At 49.7% G+C, this 23,258-nt stretch overlaps 1 protein-coding gene and 1 long non-coding RNA gene across 10 annotated transcripts in view; one reads left to right on the forward strand and one right to left on the reverse strand.

The window, feature by feature from the left end:
* Nucleotides 1–12,587: 12,587 nt before the first annotated feature.
* The window catches only part of LOC132666966 (uncharacterized), a 48,816-nt gene continuing 38,145 nt past the window's right edge, over nt 12,588–23,258 (reverse strand). Inside the window, exons 2-3 of the long non-coding RNA XR_009604921.3 lie at nt 17,081–17,206; nt 12,588–13,558 (exon numbers count right to left, since the gene is read on the reverse strand). This is a non-coding gene — a long non-coding RNA (uncharacterized LOC132666966). The remainder of the gene's footprint in view (nt 13,559–17,080; nt 17,207–23,258) is intronic.
* The window catches only part of SCUBE3 (signal peptide, CUB domain and EGF like domain containing 3), a 35,513-nt gene continuing 28,409 nt past the window's right edge, over nt 16,155–23,258 (forward strand). For 4 of the 9 annotated variants that reach the window (XM_060615266.3, XM_060615271.3, XM_060615270.3 and 1 more), the window contains exon 1: nt 16,158–16,832. In XM_060615266.3, coding sequence (XP_060471249.2) covers nt 16,748–16,832 — 85 coding nt within the window. In that variant the 5' untranslated portion in view covers nt 16,158–16,747. Of the gene's footprint in view, nt 16,833–23,258 lie in introns of all 9 variants that reach the window. The other 5 variants (XM_060615267.3, XM_060615269.3, XM_060615274.3 and 2 more) reach the window with 4 other exon arrangements.

Raw genomic sequence — 23,258 nt, forward strand, 5'->3', positions numbered from 1 at the left:
ACAAAAAATGTCTTAATTTTCTCCTTCCTACTTGAATACTTCATTTCCCTTTGGAACTTTGCAGATAGTGTCCCATTGTCTTTTAACATCCAGTCTGATGCCAATTTAATATTACTTTATTGGTGACCTGCTTTTTCTCTCTGGAAGGTTCCAGGCCTTTTTTTCTTTATTGTTGTTGTTCTGAAATTTCACTATAAAGTCTTGGTGTGGGTCTTTTTTTTCCTGGAAACATTCCATCTAATGATTAATTTCTTTCTTCAACACCTGGGAAATTTTCTTTTATTAGTTCTTTAATTATTTCTTCTCTTCTATTCTCTGAAGTCCTATCCTCCTGTAATACCTATTAGACAGATGTCTCTTACCTTTTTCTCTCAGACTTTCCATCTTTTTATTCTTTTCACTATACTTAAGGATACTTCTTCAGCTCAGCCTTCCCTAATAACTAGATAATTAAATTCATCTCAGACCATCTACTGAATTTGAAAATCTGATAATTAATTTTTAAATTTCTAAGAACACTGATTGAGGGTTTTAAGATTTTATTTTTAAGTAATCTCTACACCCAACGTGGAGCTCAAACTCACAACCCCAAGATCGAGAGTCACATGCTCCACCAACTGAGCCAGCCAGCTACCCCCGCTGGTTGATTTATTATTATTTGGAATCTCTATAGGATAATAATTATTCTTCACTTAAACTGGTTTTTGTTGGGAGTGCCTGGGTGGCATCCGACTTTGGTGACTTCTGCTTGGGTTGTGATCTCACAGTTTGTGGGTTCAAGACTCACACTGAGCTCTGCGCTGACAGTTCAGATCCTGCTTGGGATTCTCTCTCTTTCTCTCTCTGCCACTCCCCCACTTGCACTCATGCTCTCTCTTGCTCTCTCTCTCTGTCAAAAAGAATCTGAAGCAGGTTCCAGGCTTCAAGCTATCAGCTCAGAGCCCAACGCAGAGCTCCAACCCACAAACTGTGAGATCATGACCAGAGCAGAAGTGGGATGTTTGACACCCAGGTGCCCCAAAATAAACTGTTTTGTGTTGTTATTTGTTCTATTGTCTCAATTTCTTTGGGTGTTTACTCTTCTATGTTAAGTGTAGAGCTATGCTATCCAATACAGTAGCTGCTTGCTATTTACATTTAAATTATTAGGGGCATCTGGCTGGCTCAGTTGTTGGAGCATGTGACTCTTACTCTCAGGGTTGGGAGTTCGAGCTCCATGTTGGGCATAGAGATTACTTAAAAATAAAATATTTTAAAACAAATTCTAATTTATTAAAACAAAATAAAATAAAAAATTTGTTCCTCAGCTGCAACAGCCACATTTCAAGGGCTCAATAGCCACATGTGGTGTGTAGCTACATATTGGACAACTCAACTATAGAACACGTCCATCATCCCAGAAGGTTCTATTGGACAGTACTAGCTTAGAATTTCTCTGAACCATGGTTCTATTTTTCCTTAAACCTTTAGTGATTCACGATGTTCTGTTCATCACTACATTTGAGGATGTCTATTTGCCAGCTTTGTGTTCATGGTAGCATGTCCCTGGTTATTGACAGGGTGAGAGATGAGCCACCTGCTGACGGCTTTTCTCCTGGAGGATTCCCCATTTCTCTCTCAGAGTGTCAGAAGCTACTTGGAGCATTGCTCTGCCTCTCTAGCCCCAGCACGTTGGGGCAAATCCCAACGTTGGGGCCAACTGGTCATAAAGCAGCAAGGAACATCCCTGGGGCCTCCTCTGGTTATTTCAAGTCTGCTGTCTCAGGCTTAGAGCCCTCAAACCATTCTTCCCTCCACAGCAATCTACTCCTTCATGTGTTTTAGCTTTGGTTCCCTCTAGTCTGATTGCTTTAGAGCTTGGATGCTATTTGTTCTTCATCCTTCAGGGATCCAACATTTCTGATATGCTAATGGTTCTCTCTTATTTTCTCACACTGTAATATAGTAGGGATTTTTTTTTTCTAGAGTTTTCTGTCATTTAGCGGATTGGGGTAGGAGAGAAGGTCTTCTGCCAGCTTGACCCAAACTTCAACAGCACTTATGTGTAAGCATTGCTCTGCTTCTTGTAGTCATGTTTCATAACTAATATTTCACTACACCTGGTGATTCCCAAGTTCAGACAGGTGCTGGCTGGCTGCATTAGAATCACCTGAGAATCCATGGGCCCCACTCCTGGAGACTTTGAATGCACAGCCTGGTTTGGGAATCATTGGCCTACTTAGTGGGATGGGTAGAAAAGAGGCTCAAGTACTCAGGAAGGACCACCTACTTTGCAGGCTAGTTTGTGGCCAATGCCTAAATGCCAGGATCTCTAACAGCCAGATCACCACTTCCATGAGTGAATGGGACCCTGGGTGGTGTGGAGATGGAGAGTCTAAGGGACCTCTTTCTCCTTGGAATGCAGGAGGGGGAGAAGTTGCAAAACCCACTGGGGATAAGTCAAGGACAAGAGAGATACAATGAGTACAATTGAATGGAAATAGAATGAATGATTGCTGCAGGCCTCTCTCTCCCTCCCACAACGATATCAACTCTGCAAACTCCGAAGATCAAAATGGGGCTGGAAAATTCCCCCATCTAGAGGTTTTTGTTGTTGTTGTTTTTTTTTTTAACTTTAATTGCTATCCTACTGAGGGGCCCAACTCCAGCTTTGGGGAGATATATTCACTGGTTAGATTTGCAGTAATGATTATTATTGTTACTGTTAAGAAGAATACACTCATTGTGTCCAGTGAGCTCACAATGCTGCACAAACATGACCTCATTTCTCCTCTGAACGGGGCAGGTATTGTTAACTCTGTTTTCCAAAAGAAGGACACGGAGGTCCATCGTAGTCCGATGCCTGGAGCAAGGCCACACATCAAGAAAGGGAGGGAAGATGGAAGCAGGCCCCAGGCCTCTTCTGTTTGGGTCCCTGTGCTCCTGCACTGGTCTAGGCTCAATTGTCTGATCAGTCCTTTGACTTCTGTTACGGCCATAGAGTTGGTTCCAGGGGCCCGAGGGGATCAGAGCAGTCAGAGTCACCAAGGTTAGATACCATTAGAGGAATAACCATTACTTTTCAGAGGCCCAGCCAAGTCCGGACTCCCGGCTCAGCAGTCACAACCCTCCCTTGTTTGGTTCCCGTTTCACGAGGCTCCAACCTGGCTGACTTCTCTCCGCACTTCCTCATCAAGGGACTCAAGCTCTTCACCCCTGAATCCACTCAGACCCAAAACCATATTCACACAGCACCTGTCCTTCTGCCCCATGAGGAGAGTCTGCTCTCGTATGTCCCCTGGGTCAGTCGTGGCACATTCGGGCCACTGTGCCTTCTCTGGACCTTTGTTTCTTTCACCCCCCTAAGCCCTGCCCCAGAACACATTTTGCCCTTCCTACTCTACACCCTTCCTGCCCAAGATTCAGGCCTCAATGTACCCAAGAAACCTTCTCCCTCTCGAAGCCCCTGCCACCCTCATTCATTCATTCCACAGATAGTTATTCAGGACTCATTCTGTGAGGGAGGCACCTTGGAAGATGATGAAGATCCAATAGTTAACAAGTCAGACAAGGTTCCTGGTCTCATGGAGTTTACATTCTTATGGGGGAGACAGGAAAAACAAAAGTAAGCCATTCAATAAGTGAAATATTTACAAGTTGTCATAAATGTGTGTGAACATATCCCAAATCTGTGATGTCTCCCCATCTTCCACTCTGTCCAAGAAGGAGCTTGTCTTATCTAGGTATGTCAAAAAATGTTTACATGGCCAAAGGGTGATGGCAGATGAGAGCAGAGGGGCTTGAGTGAGGCTGGAGAGGGACACAAATCTAGCCTACAAGGGCCTTGAAGCCCACACCAAGCACCTGGATTTCATGCTCAGAACAATGGGAAGACATTGCAGGATTTTCACGAGGGAGTGACATGGTTTGATTTATACTTTATGACAGAGATTCTCCATGGGGCTGGGGTTGGGGAGGTGCAATTTTGCCCCCTTCTCTGAAGGGACATTTGGCAATGTCTGGAGATATTTTTTGGTTGTCAAAACTTGGGAGGGTATGCCACTGGCATCTGGTGAGTAATGGCCAGGGATGCCACTAAACATCCTACAGTGCACAGGACAGCCCCCCACAACCAAACTTTGATAGTGCTGAGGTGGTGAAACCCTGCTTTAAGATGACTCTGGCTACTGTGTGAAGAACAGACTCTCAGACCCAACTCCCCTTCCTGAGCAGCCCTTTTGCATTTTAACAGGGGTCTTCCGGTGACAATGCCATCCATAAGCCACAAGGACAATCAGACTGGCTGAGCCAGGGAAGGAGCCCTTCTGAGGCATTACTGTGCATAGGCCACCTGCTCTGTGTGGGCAGACAAGGGACTACAGACACCAGCTCAAACTGTGCCCTCTTCCTCAATAGTCACAGCTGAGATGTTATCATGACAGCTGCTACCAGCTCAGTGCTCTCCTCCTCTCTGACTTCTTGAGTGCCAGGCCTGTGCGGGGTTGCCGAGAATCTGGGCACCGATGGCACGCGATGCCCAGCACTTACAGAGAGTTTATGGGTATTTACAGCAGCATGTAAACCTATCATTACAGCCTCGCCATGTAAATCAACATAGCGTTAAAGGGCTCTCTTACCCCAGTCCCCCAACTTGAGGTTGGTTTTAAGATTGAGGACCGACATGATTGAGCTGTGGTGACACTGGGAGGTCTGGAGGAAGTGTCTCCAAAGGAGCAGGGGACCACCTCCTCGGGGTGGGTTTGGCCAAGCAGATGATATAGGTAGGAGAGTTAGTCTTGTGTCCCAACTACAGACCATTCTTCTTCCACTTCTATGGAGGGTTGTTGTTGTTGTTGTTTTATTTAAAACAATGTTTATTTATTTTGAGAGAGAAAGAGAGAGCAAGAGGAGGCACAGGGGAGGAGCAGAGAGAAAGGGAGAGAGAGAATCCCAAGCAGGGTCCACGCTGACAGTGATGTGTGATCGATGAGGGGCTCAGTCCCATAAACCGTCAGACCATGACCTGAGCCGAAACCAGGAATCAGACATTTAACTGACTAAGCCACAAAGGCACCCCCATGGAGGTTTCTTTTTTCACCTTTTTGGGGGTGAGGCGGGGGGAGGTGGTGTTTGTGTCATGGAAACTTTGAAGAAAGCTGTAGAAAACCCCTCTCTGGGAAAATGAACCCTGGAGACAAATGTTTATTTACAAGTTAGGAGATTCTCAGATCTGCTTGAAGCCTATCCACGACCTTACAAATGAATTCACACCAACAAGTAAATGACTAACAAGGTTCTGTATTCCCATCTTAATGGGGAATAAAGCCCTTAAGCCAAAGGAACTGGAGATCTAACTAGGGGAAACTACTCCATCAGTGGGTGGAGACACATTCTAAAGGGGATGGGCAAGCATCTCCTAACTTCTGAAGTCTTCCCATGTCCCTGCTGTACCTACATATAAAACTGGGTTTGGAGGTGGGGAAGCAAAAGAGGGAGGAAAGGCAATAAGGGCTGTTTTTAGGCTAATTTGGAATCAAAAGGCCACCTGAGATTTGACCCAATGGGGCTTATTGGGACCACAGTACCAGATATTCCTGGTCAGCCCAGAGCATCAGATCTTGTTAATAGGCCAATAAAAATTAGGGGGACAAAGGCCAAGCCCAGGCAGCTTAAATGAATCTCCTCAGCAAGAGGGAGCAATCTCGTAAAGAGTTGTAACTGAGCAAACGGAGGACTCATTGCGTTTCATTAACTTTAATAGTGCTCGTTAGATTGGCTTCCAAGGGCTGTGGGACAGGAGAGAGAAAGCCAGACTCATCATCGGGGGCTTGGGAGCGGGCTGGCTCTCGTGGACGCCCCTGAGGCGCCCAGTGCTGAGCTGGAAGTGGCTGTTCTTGCTACCCCCACAGGCTCCCCAGCCCAGCACGACATCCTGGCTACACAGGCAAGGAGCCCAGGCCTCAAGGACTAATTCTTTCCTGCCAGGGTGGAAAAAGACAGGGACAAAGAGCTTGGGGCAAACCATCTCCAGGCTGGGCAGGCCACCTGGCTCTGGGTACCCACATAGAGGCCCTTTCCAGGGACAGCAAAAAATCCAACTCCAATGTTCACCAAGCTCTCACTACAGAATCCCACCAGCCCAGAGCCTCCTGGGCCCGGGACCATTGTCAATGCCGGCCACGTCCCTGACCTCCTCCTTTTTCTCTACCCCAGACGTGTACACTGCCAGAAAAACAGAAAACAAACAAACAGGGCCAGCAGAAAACACATCACCAAACAAACCCGCCTCACATTGTCCTCTGTGGTCGGCCAGGGCCTGGAGCCAGAGGCCACTGGCCTGGAAAAGCCCAAACAGCTCACTGCGTGCAGCCCCTGAGCAGAGCCTCCCCTGCCCCCGAGGCAGGGTCTGCCTGGTCTCCTCCCCGGCTGCTTCCTCCTTTTTTCTCTTTCTCCTCCTCCTCCATCTTTCTTTTTCTTCTATCCATTCTTCCCCTCCGTTTTACTTTTTTGTTTCTTCCCCACCCCCTCCCCCCTGTTTTCTTTCTGCATCCATGATGAAATAAACTTGCTTAACACTGAAGAAATCCTGCAGAGTACCTAAAGCCCAGAGTATATAAAACCAATTCATGATGTGAGCCAGCCACGCGGTTGCCTTGCTTTAAAGCCATCAGGGGTTCCAGACCCATGCACAACCCCTTAACATCAGATGGAAACCCGTGCTTCATCGTCTGGCCTGCCTTTTCTTTTCAGATCTTAATACTTGTCCCCTTAAATACTTGTCTCTAGTTGAACCACATTATTAATTCCCTGGAGACACTCCCCGCTGCAAGTCCTTGCTCACCCCATTTCCACCACGTGGAAAACCCTCCCCCCCTCCTTCACACAACTCCACATAAGGGAATTCTACGTATTCTTTGAGGCCGTCTTTAAACCCTCTCTTCTGGGGCGTCCCCAAGCTTCCAGCTGGAATTAATCTGCCTTCTTTGTGCTCTCATTAGAATTTTATGTTGGCACCTTTGTATTTGGGCATTTACCATGTTCTGCCTTATAGTCTAATTATTTAGATGCAAATTTCTCTCTCCTACCTAATTATGAACTTGAAAGGAGAAATTATGTCATCTCTGAATTCCCATATTCTTTAAGTTCCTGGCACATAGTAAGTGCACAAAGAATGTCAAAGTCATTAAAAATTGAATCTATGGTTATAAAAAAACACATATACAATTAATTCCACATCTTAACTTGACCATTTGCAAATTTGTTTGAGGCACTGGGTTCCTTGAGTAGGGCTCCCCAAGGTCTGATTTGCCAAGGGCTGGAAGGATGGTATGTTAGATGGCGGCACCTACTGGCAAAGGGTAGTATTACAGCTTGGGTCTCCCAAAGAGAAGCGACACAATTTCTCAATCAATCCCAATAGATTGGACCAGGGCGTGGAGGGGTGGGTGAGGCAGAAGAGGACTAGAATGAGTTCCTTTCACTCCTCAGTAGCTTTAGGATGATCAGGGGGAGGAGCATCCCCAAGTCAGGGCCAGGGCTTTTTCTCGTTCAGCGCACGGCAGCGTCCGGCAGACTGATAAAGTGAGACATCAAGGAATAACAGCCTCACTGTGATGCCCCTTAGCTTTGCCAACCCAGCCTTGGCATGATGCCTAGGACAGCTTTCCACCTAAGACAGAGGAAGAGGGGTGGCATGAAGGGAGAGCCTCTTGCCAAACAAGGGAGGCAAACTTCTGTAAGGATATTGACATTCAAGCATAAGCACACAGGTGTCAAACATTCTGACCCCGTCCTTGTTGCAAGTTTTCAGCTTCTCCTAACAGGATTCTCAGTCCCATAGGAGCCCTTCTCAGAAAATACAATAGAAGCTATTGGGGAACTGATTTTTTAAAATAGCAGTGCACTTTAGGAATTGGTTAATGATTGCTTTGAACTTTGCCCCAATACCTCCACCCATCCCTTCTTTGATCCAGGATACCCAGAGGAATTACACTGTTAGATGGAGAGGTCCTCCTCTGTTTCTCCATCTTTTCTTCTGGGGAGGGAACCCAGTGGGGATTTGGGGGAGGAGAGCCACAAGGAAACAGGTCAGGGAGAGCAAAGCAGAGCTGGCTCTCAGCAAAGTTAGGAAGTTCATTAGGAGTGACTGACCCTATAGCCCCTCCTCTGCCACACCTGTGTTAAGGTTTCAACTGATAATTAAAGATTTAACCTGGCAAAGGCTTAATCTTGTTACTCTGTCTCACAGTGATATTTGTATTTAGGACCCAAGGAACATAAGGTTTAGATCAAAGGAGTGATCCTCTTATGATGGGATTTTAAGCACTGGTGGGAAAGATCTTTGATGAAGCAGTGGAAAGCCGATGAGGGTTCCACCTCCTGAGTTGACTTCCTAAGGGTTCAAACAGAAGCTGCCTGTGGACCCAGCCCCACCCACCTTGGCCCCTGGCCTTTGGGGAGATCCTGAGCTCTGGCTTGGAAGGTTCCAGTTCTGCTTCTTTGTCTTCTAGAATCTGAAAGTCTCTGGCCAGAGTTACCTCCGGCCTGCTGCATCTCTGTGGTTTTTCTTCAGCTTGGACTGTCCACACTGCCCCTCCATTTAACCCTCTGCTGCCACCAGTCCTGTTGGAACCCAAAGCATTCTCAGGCTGGCAGAAGGCAGAGAGACAGATCAAGGGATGTTCCTTGGAATTCCCTTGAATCTCCTCGGGATTCCCATGAGTTCACCATCCCTTCATTCTTTCATTCACTCAACAAACATTCATTGAGCACAACTATGTGATCCGGGCTGGGGATACAGTGGTGACCAATATGGGTCTTGCCCTCAAAGGTTTGGAAGACAAGTGAAAGGAAACAGACCATTACAGTACAGCATGGCTAGGGCCATTACAGGGGTATTGAGCTCCGGGCCTGCTACGGGTACATCTAAGCTGGGTCTTGAAGGTTAGTGGTGGTTTTCCAGCTGGCAAGAACAAGGTATATGCCAGGCATGGTGTAGCTTGGGTATAGTGATGGCGAGATCAGAAGAGAAACATAAATGTTATTGAAGAGAAGGGAACAGGACTGGCACAGAGGGCCACCTATGCCATACTAAGGGTTTAGAATTTACCCCTGTCAGACAGTGGTCCAGAGGGGACACAATGAGTATCTGAGAGGAGGCAGTAGCAATAGGGGTTGACAGGAGGGACGGATTGAAGGGAAGTTTCACAGGATCTGATGGCCTCTTAGATGCAGAGAGTCCTTCCGGTCTCTGAGAAATCTAGCTGGGATCACTGAGTGAATTATGGGGTCATTATCCCCAAGGAGGAGGTCACAGGAAGAGGGCAGTTCAGGGGAGAGTATGGAGAAGAATTATGAGTTTGGTTGGGTGTCAGTTCAGCTTGAGGTCTTGAGAAATGCCATTGGAAATAGCTATAAGTAGGCAGAAATATAGGACGAGATAGAAGAGGGAAGAAGGAACTAGAGATAGAGATCTGAAAATCAGACACACAGAATGAAAGCTAGAAGAAAAGGGTGGGGGGAGTTAAGGATGTAGATCTGGAAGTCATCAGCACATTGGTGGTAGCTGGAGCCATAGTGCCCCACAACTGGAGCAAACCACTCACCTACTTTGTGCTGAGACTTCCATGAGACATATCAGCAGTAACCCTCCAACAACTTGCAAGAATTTTATCCTCCTCCTTTGCTGGATGAGGAAGTTGAAGCTCAGAGATGTGAAGAAACTTGATCAAATTTACCCACTGAGGGGCTGGGATTTAAACTTAGAACTGTCTGACCACAAAGCCAATATTCTTTCCACCGCCCTTGCTGTCCCTGGGTAAGAGTGCCTAGGGAGGTTGCGTAGTGTGAGAATTGAGAAAATCCAAGCTAGAAACTCTTAAGAGGCCAGTGGAGGGAAAGCAGCCAGCAGGAGATCTGGGAAAAGAAAGGCTCCAAGAAGGGGAAGAAAAATGTTCCGAGACCTCTGATGACGCAGAGAGGTCAGGCTAGATAAGGACTGGCAGGCAGCCCCAGATATGGAGATGTGAAGTCACTAGAGACCTAGCAGAGGGGGTATCAGAGGGCCCCTGGGCCAGACTGCACTAAGGTGAGGGGTGAAGGAAAGCCGTGAAGTGGAGAGCAGGTATGCTCCTCCTAGAAGTTCAGGAGTCTGGAAGGACAGAGGCAGCAGGGTCGGGGGAAGTTTGTTGTTGCTACTGTAGGATGGTGCAAGTTGTACTGTGTTTGCAGGAGAAGGAACTGAAGTGAGAGATTCAGGAGAGGGAGGGAATAATTGACGGCTCCAGATCCCTGTAGGGCCGAGAAAAGATGAGATCCTTACATATGTGTGTAGGATTGGCCTTGGCCTAAAGGAGGGACCCCTCTCCCAGCAGGAGAGGGGGGTGGGGGATAGGATATTCATACCAGATGGCTTCTGGCTTCTCGATGAAACAGGAGTTGAGGATACTGATTGGAGAAGTCAGGGATCTGAGGCTGGCAGGTGGGAAACCAAAGTTTGGAAGAGCAGCTGTGTAGAGAGGGACAGAACACAAACTCAGGGCAGTTTGGAGACTTGTCTTGTGATGTGAAGGGGTCTGGAACCATGCATGGTGTTGATGCCAATTGGCAGGTTGGATATTTTTGTTTCTTTCATGGAAGCAGCCAGGAAGCAGGTGGGGAGGAAGCAGGTGGCAAAGTGACTCAGGAGTGGGGGTAGGCAGGGAGGAAGGGCTGGGAAGACCCTGGGATGAGGGGCCAAGGAGGCCACCCAAGTGGCCATAGGAGACACTGGAACAGGTATGGGCAGCTTGGACCAGGCTATTCCCCCTCCCCACCTGAGTCTTGGCAGGGCTGCCAGTAGACCTCCCTTGTAAAGGCAAGACTAAGGGCCTTGGAGCAAATTAGTCCTAGAATCCCAGGGCTGGAACAGTCTTTGAGAGAGCATTATTTCCCATCATCTGCCTATATGGCCAAATGGCTCCTGAGCCATCATGGACAGGTGAGAAACAAGGACCGACCAGGGTCAACCTATCCACTGACCTGGTATGATCCCCCCTCTCTCTTTTCTTTCTTTCTTTCTTTCTTTCTTTCTTTCTTTCTTTCTTTCTTTCTTTCTTTTTGTAGTTGTTCTGAGTATTCTCTTTTTTCTCTGTCAATCACTGATTTTTGTGTATATTTCTATCTTATCCAACGATTTCCAAGTGTCATCAAGATTCACCTCAAATCCCTCCTCATCCATGAAGTCTTCTTGGATGATCAACTTCTGTTTCTTGACTTTCTTTTCTTTTTTTTTTTTTTAATGTTTATTTATTTGAGAGAGAGCATGAACATGAAGTGGAAGAGAGAGAAAGGGAGAGAGTCGGGGAGGGAAAGAAAGAGAGAGAGAATCCCAAGCAGGCTCCAAGCTGTCAACACAGAGTCTAATGCGGGGTCTTGATCTCACAAACCATGAGATCATGACCTGAGTCAAAATCAAGAGTCAGGCGCTTAACTGACTGAGCCACCCAGACGCCCCCACATTTTCTATTTCTTTTGCACACCCTAGAGGGCCTCGGACAGGGTGTACTGGGGGGAGGAGATGAGATAAGTACCATATGCCAATTGATGGAAGGATTCATGATGATCAAATCATGAGGAAGAGGAAGGGCTAGAACTGGGAGCGGTAGGACTGGTAGGTCTGAGGGTACAGGCCAAGGAGCAGTGATCCAAGAGTCAAAAGTCTGGTAAGACATGGATTCTGCTTCTAGCTTTGCCTCTTAAATACGTTTTTTAACCTTGGGCAAGTCATGTGACATCTCATCATCAGACAAATGTGATGGCTAAAGTCTTTTGTACTCCTACATGATCCTCCTGAGCAAGGGTACTGCCCTATTACCCCTTGTGTATGAAGGGGCTAGTCTGTGACCCTCATCCTGCCCCAAATGATCAACAGTGGCCAGAATGTGTTAGGTCTCTGTGGATTCAGAGGAGGCAGCACATAGGAAGGAGGAGGTACACAAGCTTCAGAGTCTAGCCTGGGCCCAAGTCTTGGCTTTGCCCTTCTTAGTCATCAGGGTGGGCTGATCTTCTTGAGCCTCAGTTTCCCCATCAACAAAGGGGATAACAATTCTTGCCTGATAGACATGTGGTGGAGTGCCTGTTATAGTGCCTGGCACACATAGAAAGCACTCAGTAAATGGTAGCTATGAGCTCTAATTTGTTTGAGTGCCTGGGCCTTCTTAACGCAGTGTAGGAAGTGCATGGTGGTAGGGAAAGAAGGATTCTGGAACTACCCTACCTGGCAGGTGAATCTCCTTCTATTCTCCAACTTGAAAGTGCTGTTGACAAGCGCAGTGTGTTGTAATGCATGGCATTTGTGGAAACTTCTCAGTAACAACGTGTGACAGAACCTACTGGAGGTGGTGAGAATTGAGCCCCATAGGCTGTACTCACAACCAGCAGCATCAAAGTCGGGCCTGGGACAGAACTACTTCTTCCCAGGCACTACTATACCTTTACTATAAAACATTGTGGATTTTTTTCCTTCTGAGCAGTAGTAAAAATAACAATAGTCACTGCCTACTGAATGCCTACTATGTGCCAGGTGGGGGGCAGGGGAGTCCATTCGTTATTTTATTGAATTAACACCATAACATTTTGAGGTTTTATTTCCTTTGTCAGAAGAGAAAACTGAAGCTGACAATGAATAACTTATCTGAAGTCACATAGCTAGAAAGTTAACAGAGCTGAGATTTGAACCACAGGATTTCTTTTACTCTTGAGCCCAATATAGTTAGACACTGATGCATGCCCACATTTGAGGTCGTGTGTGATCCTACCTGTTTTGTAGATGAGGAAGCTCAGAGAAGTGAAATAACTCAACAAAAATAGATAGATGGCTGGAAAATGGTAGGGCCCGACATTTGTCCGTGGGCTAATTCTGACCTGTATGTGTTCTCCATTAGACTATACTGCCTGTCAAGGAGGGTCAGTGGACCCATTTTATAGATGGGAAAGCTGAGGAGACAAGAGAAAAAGCAAAGGCTCATGGAAGGAGACTTGGCGGGGGAGGGGAAGTCCCTGAGTGTGACAGAGCCCCAGCACAGGTATCCCTAAGCAGGATCAGAACCGAGGTATATATGCTATGGGTTCCCCAGCCCAGTCCTCTCCCCAGACATTTGCAGGGGAAAATTGAATGAAATGGAATGTCAGAAGCAATCCTGAAGGAAAGTGCAGCCTGAAAGCAAATTGTGCCCTGAGAGAATATTGGAGGCCCAGAGAACCCAGGGACATTTCACTCCTGCCAGTGAGGGTATGACATATGCTATTGCTTTTGTAATACCACTTACAAGAGCCATCTCATTATTCCTTTCTTGTCATCTTCCTGCATCACTACCCAGTTGTGAGTCCCTGCAGAAGTGGACAGGGCAGAGGGAAATGGAACTGGCCCCCCAGGTCACAGTGCCCAGTGATATAAGCCTTGCTTCTTCTCCTACAGAATCCTCTGAAGGGCTGGGGACGGGCTGCAACCAGACTGGATGGTGGGGAGCAGAGCAGGGAACTGCCTCTTCTGCCCAGATGTGGAGGAAGTTCATCCGGTCCTAGAGGAGCAGAGGACAAGCTGGCAAAATGAGAGAAAAAAAAAAGGAAGCTACAGTTAAAGACACTGAAACTCCCAGAGACTTAGCAGCTAAGGTAGGGCAATGTCCACACTCAAGGCACCAAGAAGTCATACTGAATTAGAGAGAAGGTCCGAGATAACCTACTAATCTGCCCCTATAGAATCCTTCATGCCCACCTCACCTGTGGTTTAGAGGGTGAGCTGGAGCCCTCCTCCCTAGGGACCCAGAGAAGTTCACACGAGTGTGCACAGCAAGGCAGAGAGACAAAGCAAGGCATGGTGTAATCTCCCTTCCCTGCCTTGGGGGGCTCCTCAGCTCTCTCCCTGTCCCCCCATGTAGATCAGGCAGCATCTGGCAACCTCCAATTCTTTTTTTTCTTTTTTAACCACTCTCTTGTTTGGGGCAGAAAGGATGGCAAGTTTGCACTTGTCCCCCAGCCCTATACGTAATTGGTGGCAGCAGGTAAAGCAGCTTCAAGGGGAGGGGTTTGCCAATGGAATGAAAGAGGGAGGGAGTCCTAGGGTGACAGAGCTGGCAGGGACCTGGGAGATCATTTGACCCAAACTTTTGTGGCCTCCACACCATTTCCATCGTCTGTGTGCTTCCATCCCAACCATCATCTCTCATGCCAAGCAGGCATACTCAAGACCTCCTCCTCCAGGCTTCCTAAGGGCAACTGTCTCCTTTCCACCAAGGAGCTAATCCACCCTCTCGTTTTCTAGAATACACTGAGGCCCATTGAGATGTGACTTGCCCAAAGGCAATCTTCATCCCAGGATACAGACAGGAAAAAAAACCTCAAATGCTTAAGTCTGTTTCCATCCTCCTACTTTTCTACTCAATCCCTAGGGAAGGAAGGGCTCAGTTCTTCTCCCTGGGGGCTCAGGAGATCTCTGACATATCACACCTGTCACCTAGCTGATGTGGGCTGCCAGTGTCAAGGGTCTAAGAACTGATGCATGATTCTGGTCATTGTCCCTTCCTCCTGGGTACCCTAAGGGCTCTGTGAAGTTAGTCTGAGTCTCAGGGTCCTCCTCCCTGCAGAAAATTTGCTCTTAGGGTGCCTTAGTCAGTTGAGGGTCTGACTCTTGATTTCAGCATAGGTCATGACCCCAGGATCGTGGGATGGGGCCCCACGTTGAGCTCCATGCTGAGCGTAGAGCCTGCTTAAGATTCTCTCTCTCTCCTTCTGCCCCTCTCCCCTGCTTGCATGCTCTCCCTCTCTCTTTAAAAAAAAAAAAAAAAAAAAAAAAAAAAAAAAATGGCTCTGAAGCATAAGTAACTGCCTGGATCCTGGCATGGTCTCAGGTTGACTGAAGCCCCATGCTCTAAGAAAGCCTTCACCACCTTTCAAGGGGTCTTTCCTCTAAGATAAAAGAAAATGTCTATAAATCCATCCAGGAGACAGTGTCCACGGTTTGGAGACACTGCTTTTATGTCCTTTGCCTTTATTTTTAAAAATATCATTTATTTTTCCTCTGTTACCCTGCAGTTGGAGACACGAAGGGTTAAGAATGGACCAATTATTGGCCTCTTGGGCGGCTCAGTCTGTTAAGCTCAGGTCATGATACCATCTCACAGTTGGTGAGTTCAAGCCCCGGGGATGGGCTCTGTGCTGACAGCTCAGAGCCTGGAGTCTGCTTTGGATTCTGTGTCTCCCTCTCTCTCTGTGCCCCTCCCCTGCTCGCACTCTGTCTCTCTCTCAAAAATAAATAAACATTAAAAAAAATTAAAAAAAAAAAAAGAATGGGCTAGTTAGGACCACATCTTGAAGCTGTGAGGGCAGGTTTGGAGAAGTATGTTGTGCAGATCTTTGTGCCTGTATTTACACACATACGCATATTCCTGGGGGTTAGCTTTTGCCCCTGTGCTGAGTGCCTGAGAGTGTTCTACATGTGAGCCCACTTCTATATGGGTAGGGTGACTCACTGGTCTACCTCCAAGGCCTTAACGGCCAGGGAGTCTGCCCTGGAGCTGGCAGGTTTAGCTGGGGGCAAGTCTACTTTCTTCTTGGTCCTCAAAGTGCACTCAGCACTAGAAATGGGTACTGAGACCCGAGGGTGGGGGATGTGGTGGAGGTAAGAGTTGGAAGGGCGTCACTCGGCCCGAAATCGGTGTCACTCTCAGTTTTTCGAGGTCCTATGTGGCTGTATCTCGCGTGTCGGGCTGTGTCGGCGGACGTGCCGGGGCGCCAGTGCGGTCCTGTCTGCCCCAGCCTCCCCGACACCCCGAGCTCTCTTTGTCTCCTCGTGGAGGTGTTGCGTGCAAACCTGCGTCGCACGGCCCTCATCTCGTGCGAGAGTGGGGGGCGCACCCTAGCTCCCCCACTCTTTCCTCCGGGAGAGAGGACGAGCCGGAGCCGGGTGCTGTTTGGTCTGGAGCCGAGCGGGGCTTGCATTGATCCATTGATTGTGCGCGGTCTGTGCCTGACCTCCCTGCTCCCGGGGAAGCCGTCTCCATGGAGACCGGGCCCGCTCCCCCAGCGCCGGATTGTAAATTCCTGCAGGCAGCGGCCCGGCAGCCTGGGGAGGGGGCCGCTGCGCCCGGGAGCGCAGGGGGAGCGGCCGCCGCGCCGAGGCCCCATTTGAAAGAAAAAAGGGCACGAAAAAGGAGGTGGTGGAGGAGGAGGGGGAGGAGGAAGAAAACGAAAAGGAGCGAGGAGAGGAGGAGAAAGAGGAGGAGGAGGAGAAAGGCGAAGAAAAAGAGACGGAGCCTGAGAGACGGAGAAGGAGCGAGAGAGGAAGAAAGAGAGGCAGAAAGGGCGTGTTTCTGGCGCTGCGTTTCCCCTCCCCTTTCTCAGGTCCCTCGCTCGGGCTCTGCGCGCTCTCCGGCTGCAGCTCTCTCCGGGCGAAGCTGGGAATTGGGTGGGATTATACGCAGCAGCCCCGCCGCCGCCGCTAGCCGATCCCGGCTTGGAGAGGGCGGGGGTTCCCCTCCGTCATCGGCGCCGGGCGCCCCCAGCCTCTCTCCGCCTCGCTCTCCCCGGCGTCGGGCCGGGAGAAGCCGGCAGCATCGGGAGCCTCCCGCCGAGGGTACCGCGGTCCGCACCCCGCTCCCGCAGCCCCCGGTCCGGCCCCGGCGGGACGCCCCCTCCCCTCCCCCCTCCGCGGCGCGGGGGCCCGGCCGGCTTCCGCCCTCCGGGGGCTGCGAGACCGGCCCCGGCCGCCCGGCCCCCGGGAGCTCCAGCCATGGGCTCGGGGCGCGTGCCCGGGCTCTGCCTGCTCGTCCTGCTGGTCCACGCCCGCGCCGCCCAGCACAGCAAAGCCGCGCAAGGTAAGGAAGGAGGGGCGCGCGGCGGCGGGGCTGCCGGGGCTGCGGGGCCCGAGGGCGGGGGTGCGATTTCCGAGGGGCAGGGCAGGTGCTGGGGAGCGTGCGGCTGTCAGAGCCTAGCACTGTGCACCCGCACTCCGGCTGGGGACCTAACCTCTGGGCGCTGCGTCCCGGGCGAAAGGCTGGAGGAGCCAGGAGCGACACGGAGCAGTGAGAAGTTTGGGGGGCCCTGGGCAGAAGTCGCCACGCACCTCAGAATTCTTCCCGACTTCATTGCCACCCCAGCATCTTCGAAAGACCTCCTGTCCTCCAAAAGTTTGAGAGAGAATCTTCTCTTCTCAGACATTGCCAGAAACTTAAGCTGTGGCCTGGAGAGACTGAGAGAATGAAACTTTTCAGCCATGCCATGTATTTCTTCCCCTCACCCCCAGCCCTCATGCAAAGTCAGACAAAATTTCCAAGTTGTTGTCTTATCAGTAGAAAAATGTTAAAGAAAAATAGGATCTTTTCTGGAAAAACCAGCTCGTCTCTCACTGGATGGTAAGGGGCTGAAGAAGAGAAGAAAATTTCTGACTGGCTCCCAGCAAGAATGTCGCTTTCTGCCTCTTTGGGGGGAAATCTCTTTCGTCTTGCATGGCTTTCATTTCTTATCATAATATTTATTTATTAAGGCCTCGGGTTTCCAATTCCATTTAAATCCAGGTCAGAATTGCATTAAAATAACAAAGTAAAATTCCAGGCCGGGGAGCTCTGACAGATCCCTCTAGGAATTACAGAGAGAGAGACAGGGAGGCCCTCCGGCCCCCATCCCTGACCCCAGGCTCATTGCCTGGCCAGTCCCAAGGCTTTGCTGGCAGAAACCAGGCTGGTGGGCTACAGATCTCTTGGGGACAGCCTCCCCTCCCCCTTGACCTCTTGCTGCACCCTTCCCCCATCATGTCCTCACCCAGGAAGAGATTTATATGGACAAAAAGAAAATTCCTCCTGGCAACGCTTTGCTGAGGAGGATATGATTCTGCCTATTGTCCCAGGGGCTCCTGAAGCCAAGCTGGGGTGTGGAAGTGGCTGAGCCAGAAGGGAAAGTTGAACTTGGGAGTTGGGGAAGCCTGAGTCTCTGGCAGTCGGGTCGCTGTGTCCCCGGAGACTGAGCACCTGGCCCTTAAGCTGCTCTGTGTACTGGATAGGCTCCCACTTCATTAAAAGGAAGGTGCCATATCAATGCCATCCTCTTCTCCCAAACACTGCCTCTTCAACCACCCCCTTTCTCCTCCAACCTGTCCTTTAACAGAACCCGAGTACTAGAGATTCTCAGCTGTCACAGACCAGACCCCACCCCCACCCCTTCCCACCCCAAACTGCCTCTTCTCCCATCCTGCTTCCAGACAGCCCACGACCACTGCCACCCCCAGCCTGGGAGCAGCCCCTCTCCCACTGTGGATTTGCTTGTGTTTTCATAAACAAAGCTGGCTTTTGTAGTGTGTGCTGACTTACTCATAACATGGAATTAGCTAGGGAGTTTAGTCTGAAGGAAGGAACAGATTTCATTCGAGTAATCTAGAGACAAGATAAGGACCTCTTTCAAGTTGGAGCCAGTGTCTGTAGTGGCCTAGTGAGGCTGGGGGGGCTGGGGGCAAAAGGGGGAGCAAAGAGTATATTCAAGGGGGTTCCCAGGGCTGATGGAGACTCCTAGAAGGGACAGGTGCCAAGCGGAGATCAGCTCATTGTTCAGGGACAGAAGGACTCAGAATCCCTCCAAGGTGCTTCCTCTTTCATCAGACACCCTGCTGGGTGCTGTGGGGATATGCAGCCAGAGTGGAGGCCCCTGCCCTCAAGGAACTTACTAAGAGTTTTGTTCACTATTTATCTCCTATTCAGGCCACACTCACTCTGACTGGGCTGCAATTAGCTGTGCATCTTCCTTCCTTCTGATCCCTGAGTCTAGCCTGGCAGAGTGGAAACTTGTCATTTCAGCTACCTTTGATGCTGCTATTCAGGAAATATATCAACCTGGACTGCCAGAGATTGCCTAACAACAGGTCTGTTGGGTTAGAGGGCTATCTCTGGACCCCAATCTGCAGGCCAGTGCCACAGGAAGGACAAGTAGTGACAAGCAGCCTTACCCATAGATGGGAGTGCTGTGGTCATCCCTTGCTCCCAAACATATCTCCTAGGTGTCACTAGTGCCAGCAGGTGTGCCCTTATGCCACATCTTTTTAAAGGAAGCTCTAGTGGGTTTCTTTAAATTATAGAAACTCTTGGCAAATACCTTGCACAGTTATTATACCTCTGGGTGTAGTGTGTATATGTGTGTGCGGGTGTGTGTTTATATGTAGAGTACAGGTACTACACTTAAGCGCCTTTTCTCCAGAGATTCCATCCTCCCAAAGAACCAAAGTGGAAAGGGATTGGGAGGATGGGGAGAGACAAGGAAGGAAGCCCTGAGTATACAGGTGAGTGTGTGTGTGAGAGGGAAGTTTACCATGCTCACCCACAGGTGATGTAGTTGGGTGTCAGTGTCTACTGTGATTTGGTTATTAAGCGTGGATATGTACACTTTAGTATCTTTGAGAACGGTGTGTGGATTGAGTGGGTGGGTAAGCTTGTGTGACTACGAGTGAGTGAGCATGAAGGTACATGGTTTTGAGTGTTTTTCAAGTGCCTGTCTCTGTATTTTAAAGTAGACAGACTGGATAACCCAGATAATTGTTAACTTAAAAGCATTAATTTGCTTTGCTTTTTTTTTTGGGGGGGGGGGTGCAGCAGTGGTTAAAAAGACCTAATCCTTGCTTAGGGCTCAAGTTACAGCTGAATGAAAAGGTCTCCTGGCCTCCCGGGGAAAACTTGTCCCCAGGGCTGGCTCAGGAGAGCCAGCCTGGCCGTTTAGTTTACCTGGTTGTTTTCTCTTTTCATTAGGGATAAACTTTTGATAAAGTCTTGTATTTAGAATTTCCAAGTAACACCATCCCTGGGACTGAGAGCGTTCCTCTGGCAGCAAACAGTGTCTCTCTGTCTCTGTACGTCTCTCCGGGTCTCTGTCTGGGAGTATGTGTGTCTCTCTCTTTCTTTCCCCCACCCCTCTCTTCCTCTTTAATGTGGCTGTTTCCTCTCCTCCCCGCTTCCCTAGGCTCCTGTGGCCAGCTCTTACAGTGAGGGGACTGTTCCTCCTAGCCCCTCCCTCCAAAATATGAAATGAAAACCATAACCGTGTCAGCGGGTGAGGGTGGCCCCGTCGGCAGCGGCTATTGCCCGTGCCCCATCCAGGCCATACTGGGGAGAGAGAGAGAGTCAGTCCCCACTCTTGGAGCCTGATCTTCGATCAGTTGCTTCTAAGCCTGTCTTCCCCCCCTACTCCCATTTTTCCAGAAGGGTGGAGAAGGGGGTGGACTACTTAGAAATTCCTCAGGAATCCCTTTGACCTTTCCTCTCTCAGTGACATGTCCCCCAGGGTGGTGGGGAAAGGCTGGGGCCAGGGAAGAACTTCTCTACTTTTTCCCCCTCATCTCCTGGAGTGTCTGCAGGGTGGAATGAGAGAGGGGAACAGAAGACACGGAGGCCAGAATTACTACAGGCAGAGAAAGAAGAAAGTTATCAGCAACCCCTAAATGAGATTGTTTTCTGAAACCTTCAGGAATCTGAGAGCATGAGAACCGGTTTGAGATGTGAGCGGCTGGGACCTGTTGTAAAAGGAGCTGGCCCTGGGTGTGAGTTTGGGAATGTGAGGTGTGCGTTCACTGGGGCGTGCGAGCGTGCGTGTGCATGACTCAGGGTGTGTGTGTGTGTGTGTGTGTGTGTGTGTGTGTGTGCGCGCGCGTGCGTGTGTGTGTGTGTGTGCGCGCGCGCAGTGCTCCAGTGAGAGGAAAAAGGAAGCAGGGCAGTGTGCGTTTTGTTTTCGTTGGAGAAGTAAAGAAGAGGAATGGCTTGGTCCAGTGCCTTGGATTGAGAGTGGGGGAAGGGAACGAATGGCTTCAGACCCTCTTGAGAAGATGGAGGTGGAGGGGCTCGCTGCCGGAACTCACCCCAGTCCCTGCTCCCGGTTCTGGTCCCCGCGTGTCAGGGCGTGGGCCTCCTTTGACGTCCCGTACCCCTAGCACATGACCACTTGTAAGAAAGAGTCCCTGTCAGGGCTGGAAACTGCAGAGCTGCTCTGAGGCTGGCAGTGCCCGCAAGAGGCCCAGACCTGGGGACAGCTTCTTCAGGCTCAGTTATGAGACAGGAGTCTGGAAGCAGGGATTGCTCGTCCTTGGGGCGAAAGTGATACAATTGCCAACCCAGGGATGTTTGAGGGGTACAGGAGACAGTCACCTGGGCTAAGAGGGGGCATAGACCCTCCCCTCTCCCCCGTTGGCCCCTCTGTCACCAGACGGGCCATTCTCCTGCCATGCCACGTACTGCCAGCTCCAAATGGCATGTGCTGGGGCATTTGGTGCCAGTGGGTTTTGGTAGATACAGAGCCTGAGGACTGAGGCCTTTGAGGAAATAACTGAAATTCTCTTCCTCACTTGTAAAATGGACTAGAGTATCAGTAGGGTCCTTTTCAGCTCTGAGATTCTGCATATCTCATTGAGATCCTTCCTGCTGAAGGCAGAAGACACTATAGCAAGCCTTGGTCCTGCAGCCAGGCCTCTGCAGGCTTCTCACCTGACACTCAGGCCCTCTTTTCCCTGGACCCTACTCTACTGCTCCCTGCCTGAGTCTGTCACTTGGCTACTCCTCCCTTCTTGCTCCACCTCAGTTTCCTGGGGCCACAAGTACCTGATAGCTCTCTGTCCTTAAGTAGAGTATTTCCCCCTCAAAATAGCCCCTGCAAAACAAATGTGTGTTTGCGCGTGCGTGAAACAACATTGGAAAGTGGAGCTGAAATGTTTGTATTCTGGGAACTGAATACTATCTGGGCAAGGCCCCTAGGCCCCAGTCCTTGGTCCTACATCATAGATTCTCAGCTCCAACACTAGCCCTCTGTACTCGGCTCCAGCCTCGACAACTTTCCCCTTTTCAGACCAAGGCACTGTTTTGTAGTTGCCATTGGATGCACTGATTCGGCCCTATAGGTGAAAAGATGACTCCTAAATAGGGCACTGTGGCCCTCACTCTTAACCTATGGTTTCCCTGTGGCTGTAACCATAGCCCTAGAGAGCTGTGGGGTTTGGATTTTGGAGCCCCAAGCTAGGGGCTGTCCACATCTGGTCACTGATGGTGACAAGCTGAGGGAAAACCTGGGTAGGAGCTGCTAGGCTGGCGGGAAGATCCAGAATAAGGAAACAGATCTAAGGAGTCCCTGGGTGAGGGTAGAGTGTTGGGATATGTGGACATGGGGGGCAGGGGGACTGGAAGAAAGGGGGAGCTTAAAGGCTAGACCCTGGGGAGCAAGTTTACAGAGAGGACGTTTTTACAAGTTTCTAATTATATTTATTTGGAGTTTTCCTCTGGCGGTTTGAAGCTGTTAACAGCAGGAACCTGTATCCCTGGTGTTTGTTTTTGTTTCTAACCAGCTGCTTGGCCCAGCATAGTGAATCCAAGGGCAGGAGACACCTGCCCTCTGCCGCACTGCCCACCCCTTCCTCATTGCACATCTGTCTGTGCCTACCATACTGCACTGCCCTCCCTCCTTGCCCACCACTCAGCCCTGCCCTCCCTCCAGCTACCCCCATGCCCAAAGCCTCCAGGCACCCACATGCCTACTGCTGATTTCCTACCAGGAACATCCAGATGTCAGTTCCAGGCCATTCCATGGTTATGTATCAGATGCTTGCTTCATGCTGAACCATGTGCTGAGTTGGGGCAGGGTTGGGGGGTGGGGGGGACACAATGACTAAGGCACGGATTACTCCCTCAGGTGTTTATAGATAATAGCACGTAGTGAGCAAGTGCTGAATGAGGAGTCAGAAAACCCAGGGTCTGGCTCTGCACAAGCTGTTTGCTCTTTCCCTCTCTGGGCTTGTTCCCCATCTATGTATTGACAGACGGGACCATTTGAGGACCACGTGAAATAACGTATGTGAAAGCTCTGCACACCTAATTATGCATCATCTGACATCATCGTTGTTTACGTTATTTTCTCCATCAGTTTAAAGAGATCAGACTGATAATCATGAAACTGGAACCTGCCTTTGCCCACCACCTGCCTCCCTGCCCCCGTCTCTCCAGTGTTCTATTCTTTCCTCCCTCCCCCTAGGATCCCCTACCAACCCAGCCTCTGAAGGCCTCTGATTCAGGGTTGGTTTCATCTGTCCACACTGAAAAGGAGAAAATTATTGTCCATGTGGGGTACATTCAAATGAGCAAGGAGCTAGTTTAGGGATAAGGTGGTAGGAACCTCAGAGAGAAACTCATCAAGGCCTCTTGATGGTGATAAGGCTCTCAGGTCAGCCCCACTCTCCTCCAGTCACCAGGCACCAAGTTCTTTTCCTGGCTCTTCAGCTGAGTAGGCTA

This window comes from Panthera onca, chromosome B2 (assembly GCF_046562875.1).
Source record: "Panthera onca isolate mPanOnc1 chromosome B2, mPanOnc1 haplotype 2, whole genome shotgun sequence".
Taxonomy (NCBI): Eukaryota; Metazoa; Chordata; class Mammalia; order Carnivora; family Felidae; genus Panthera; species Panthera onca.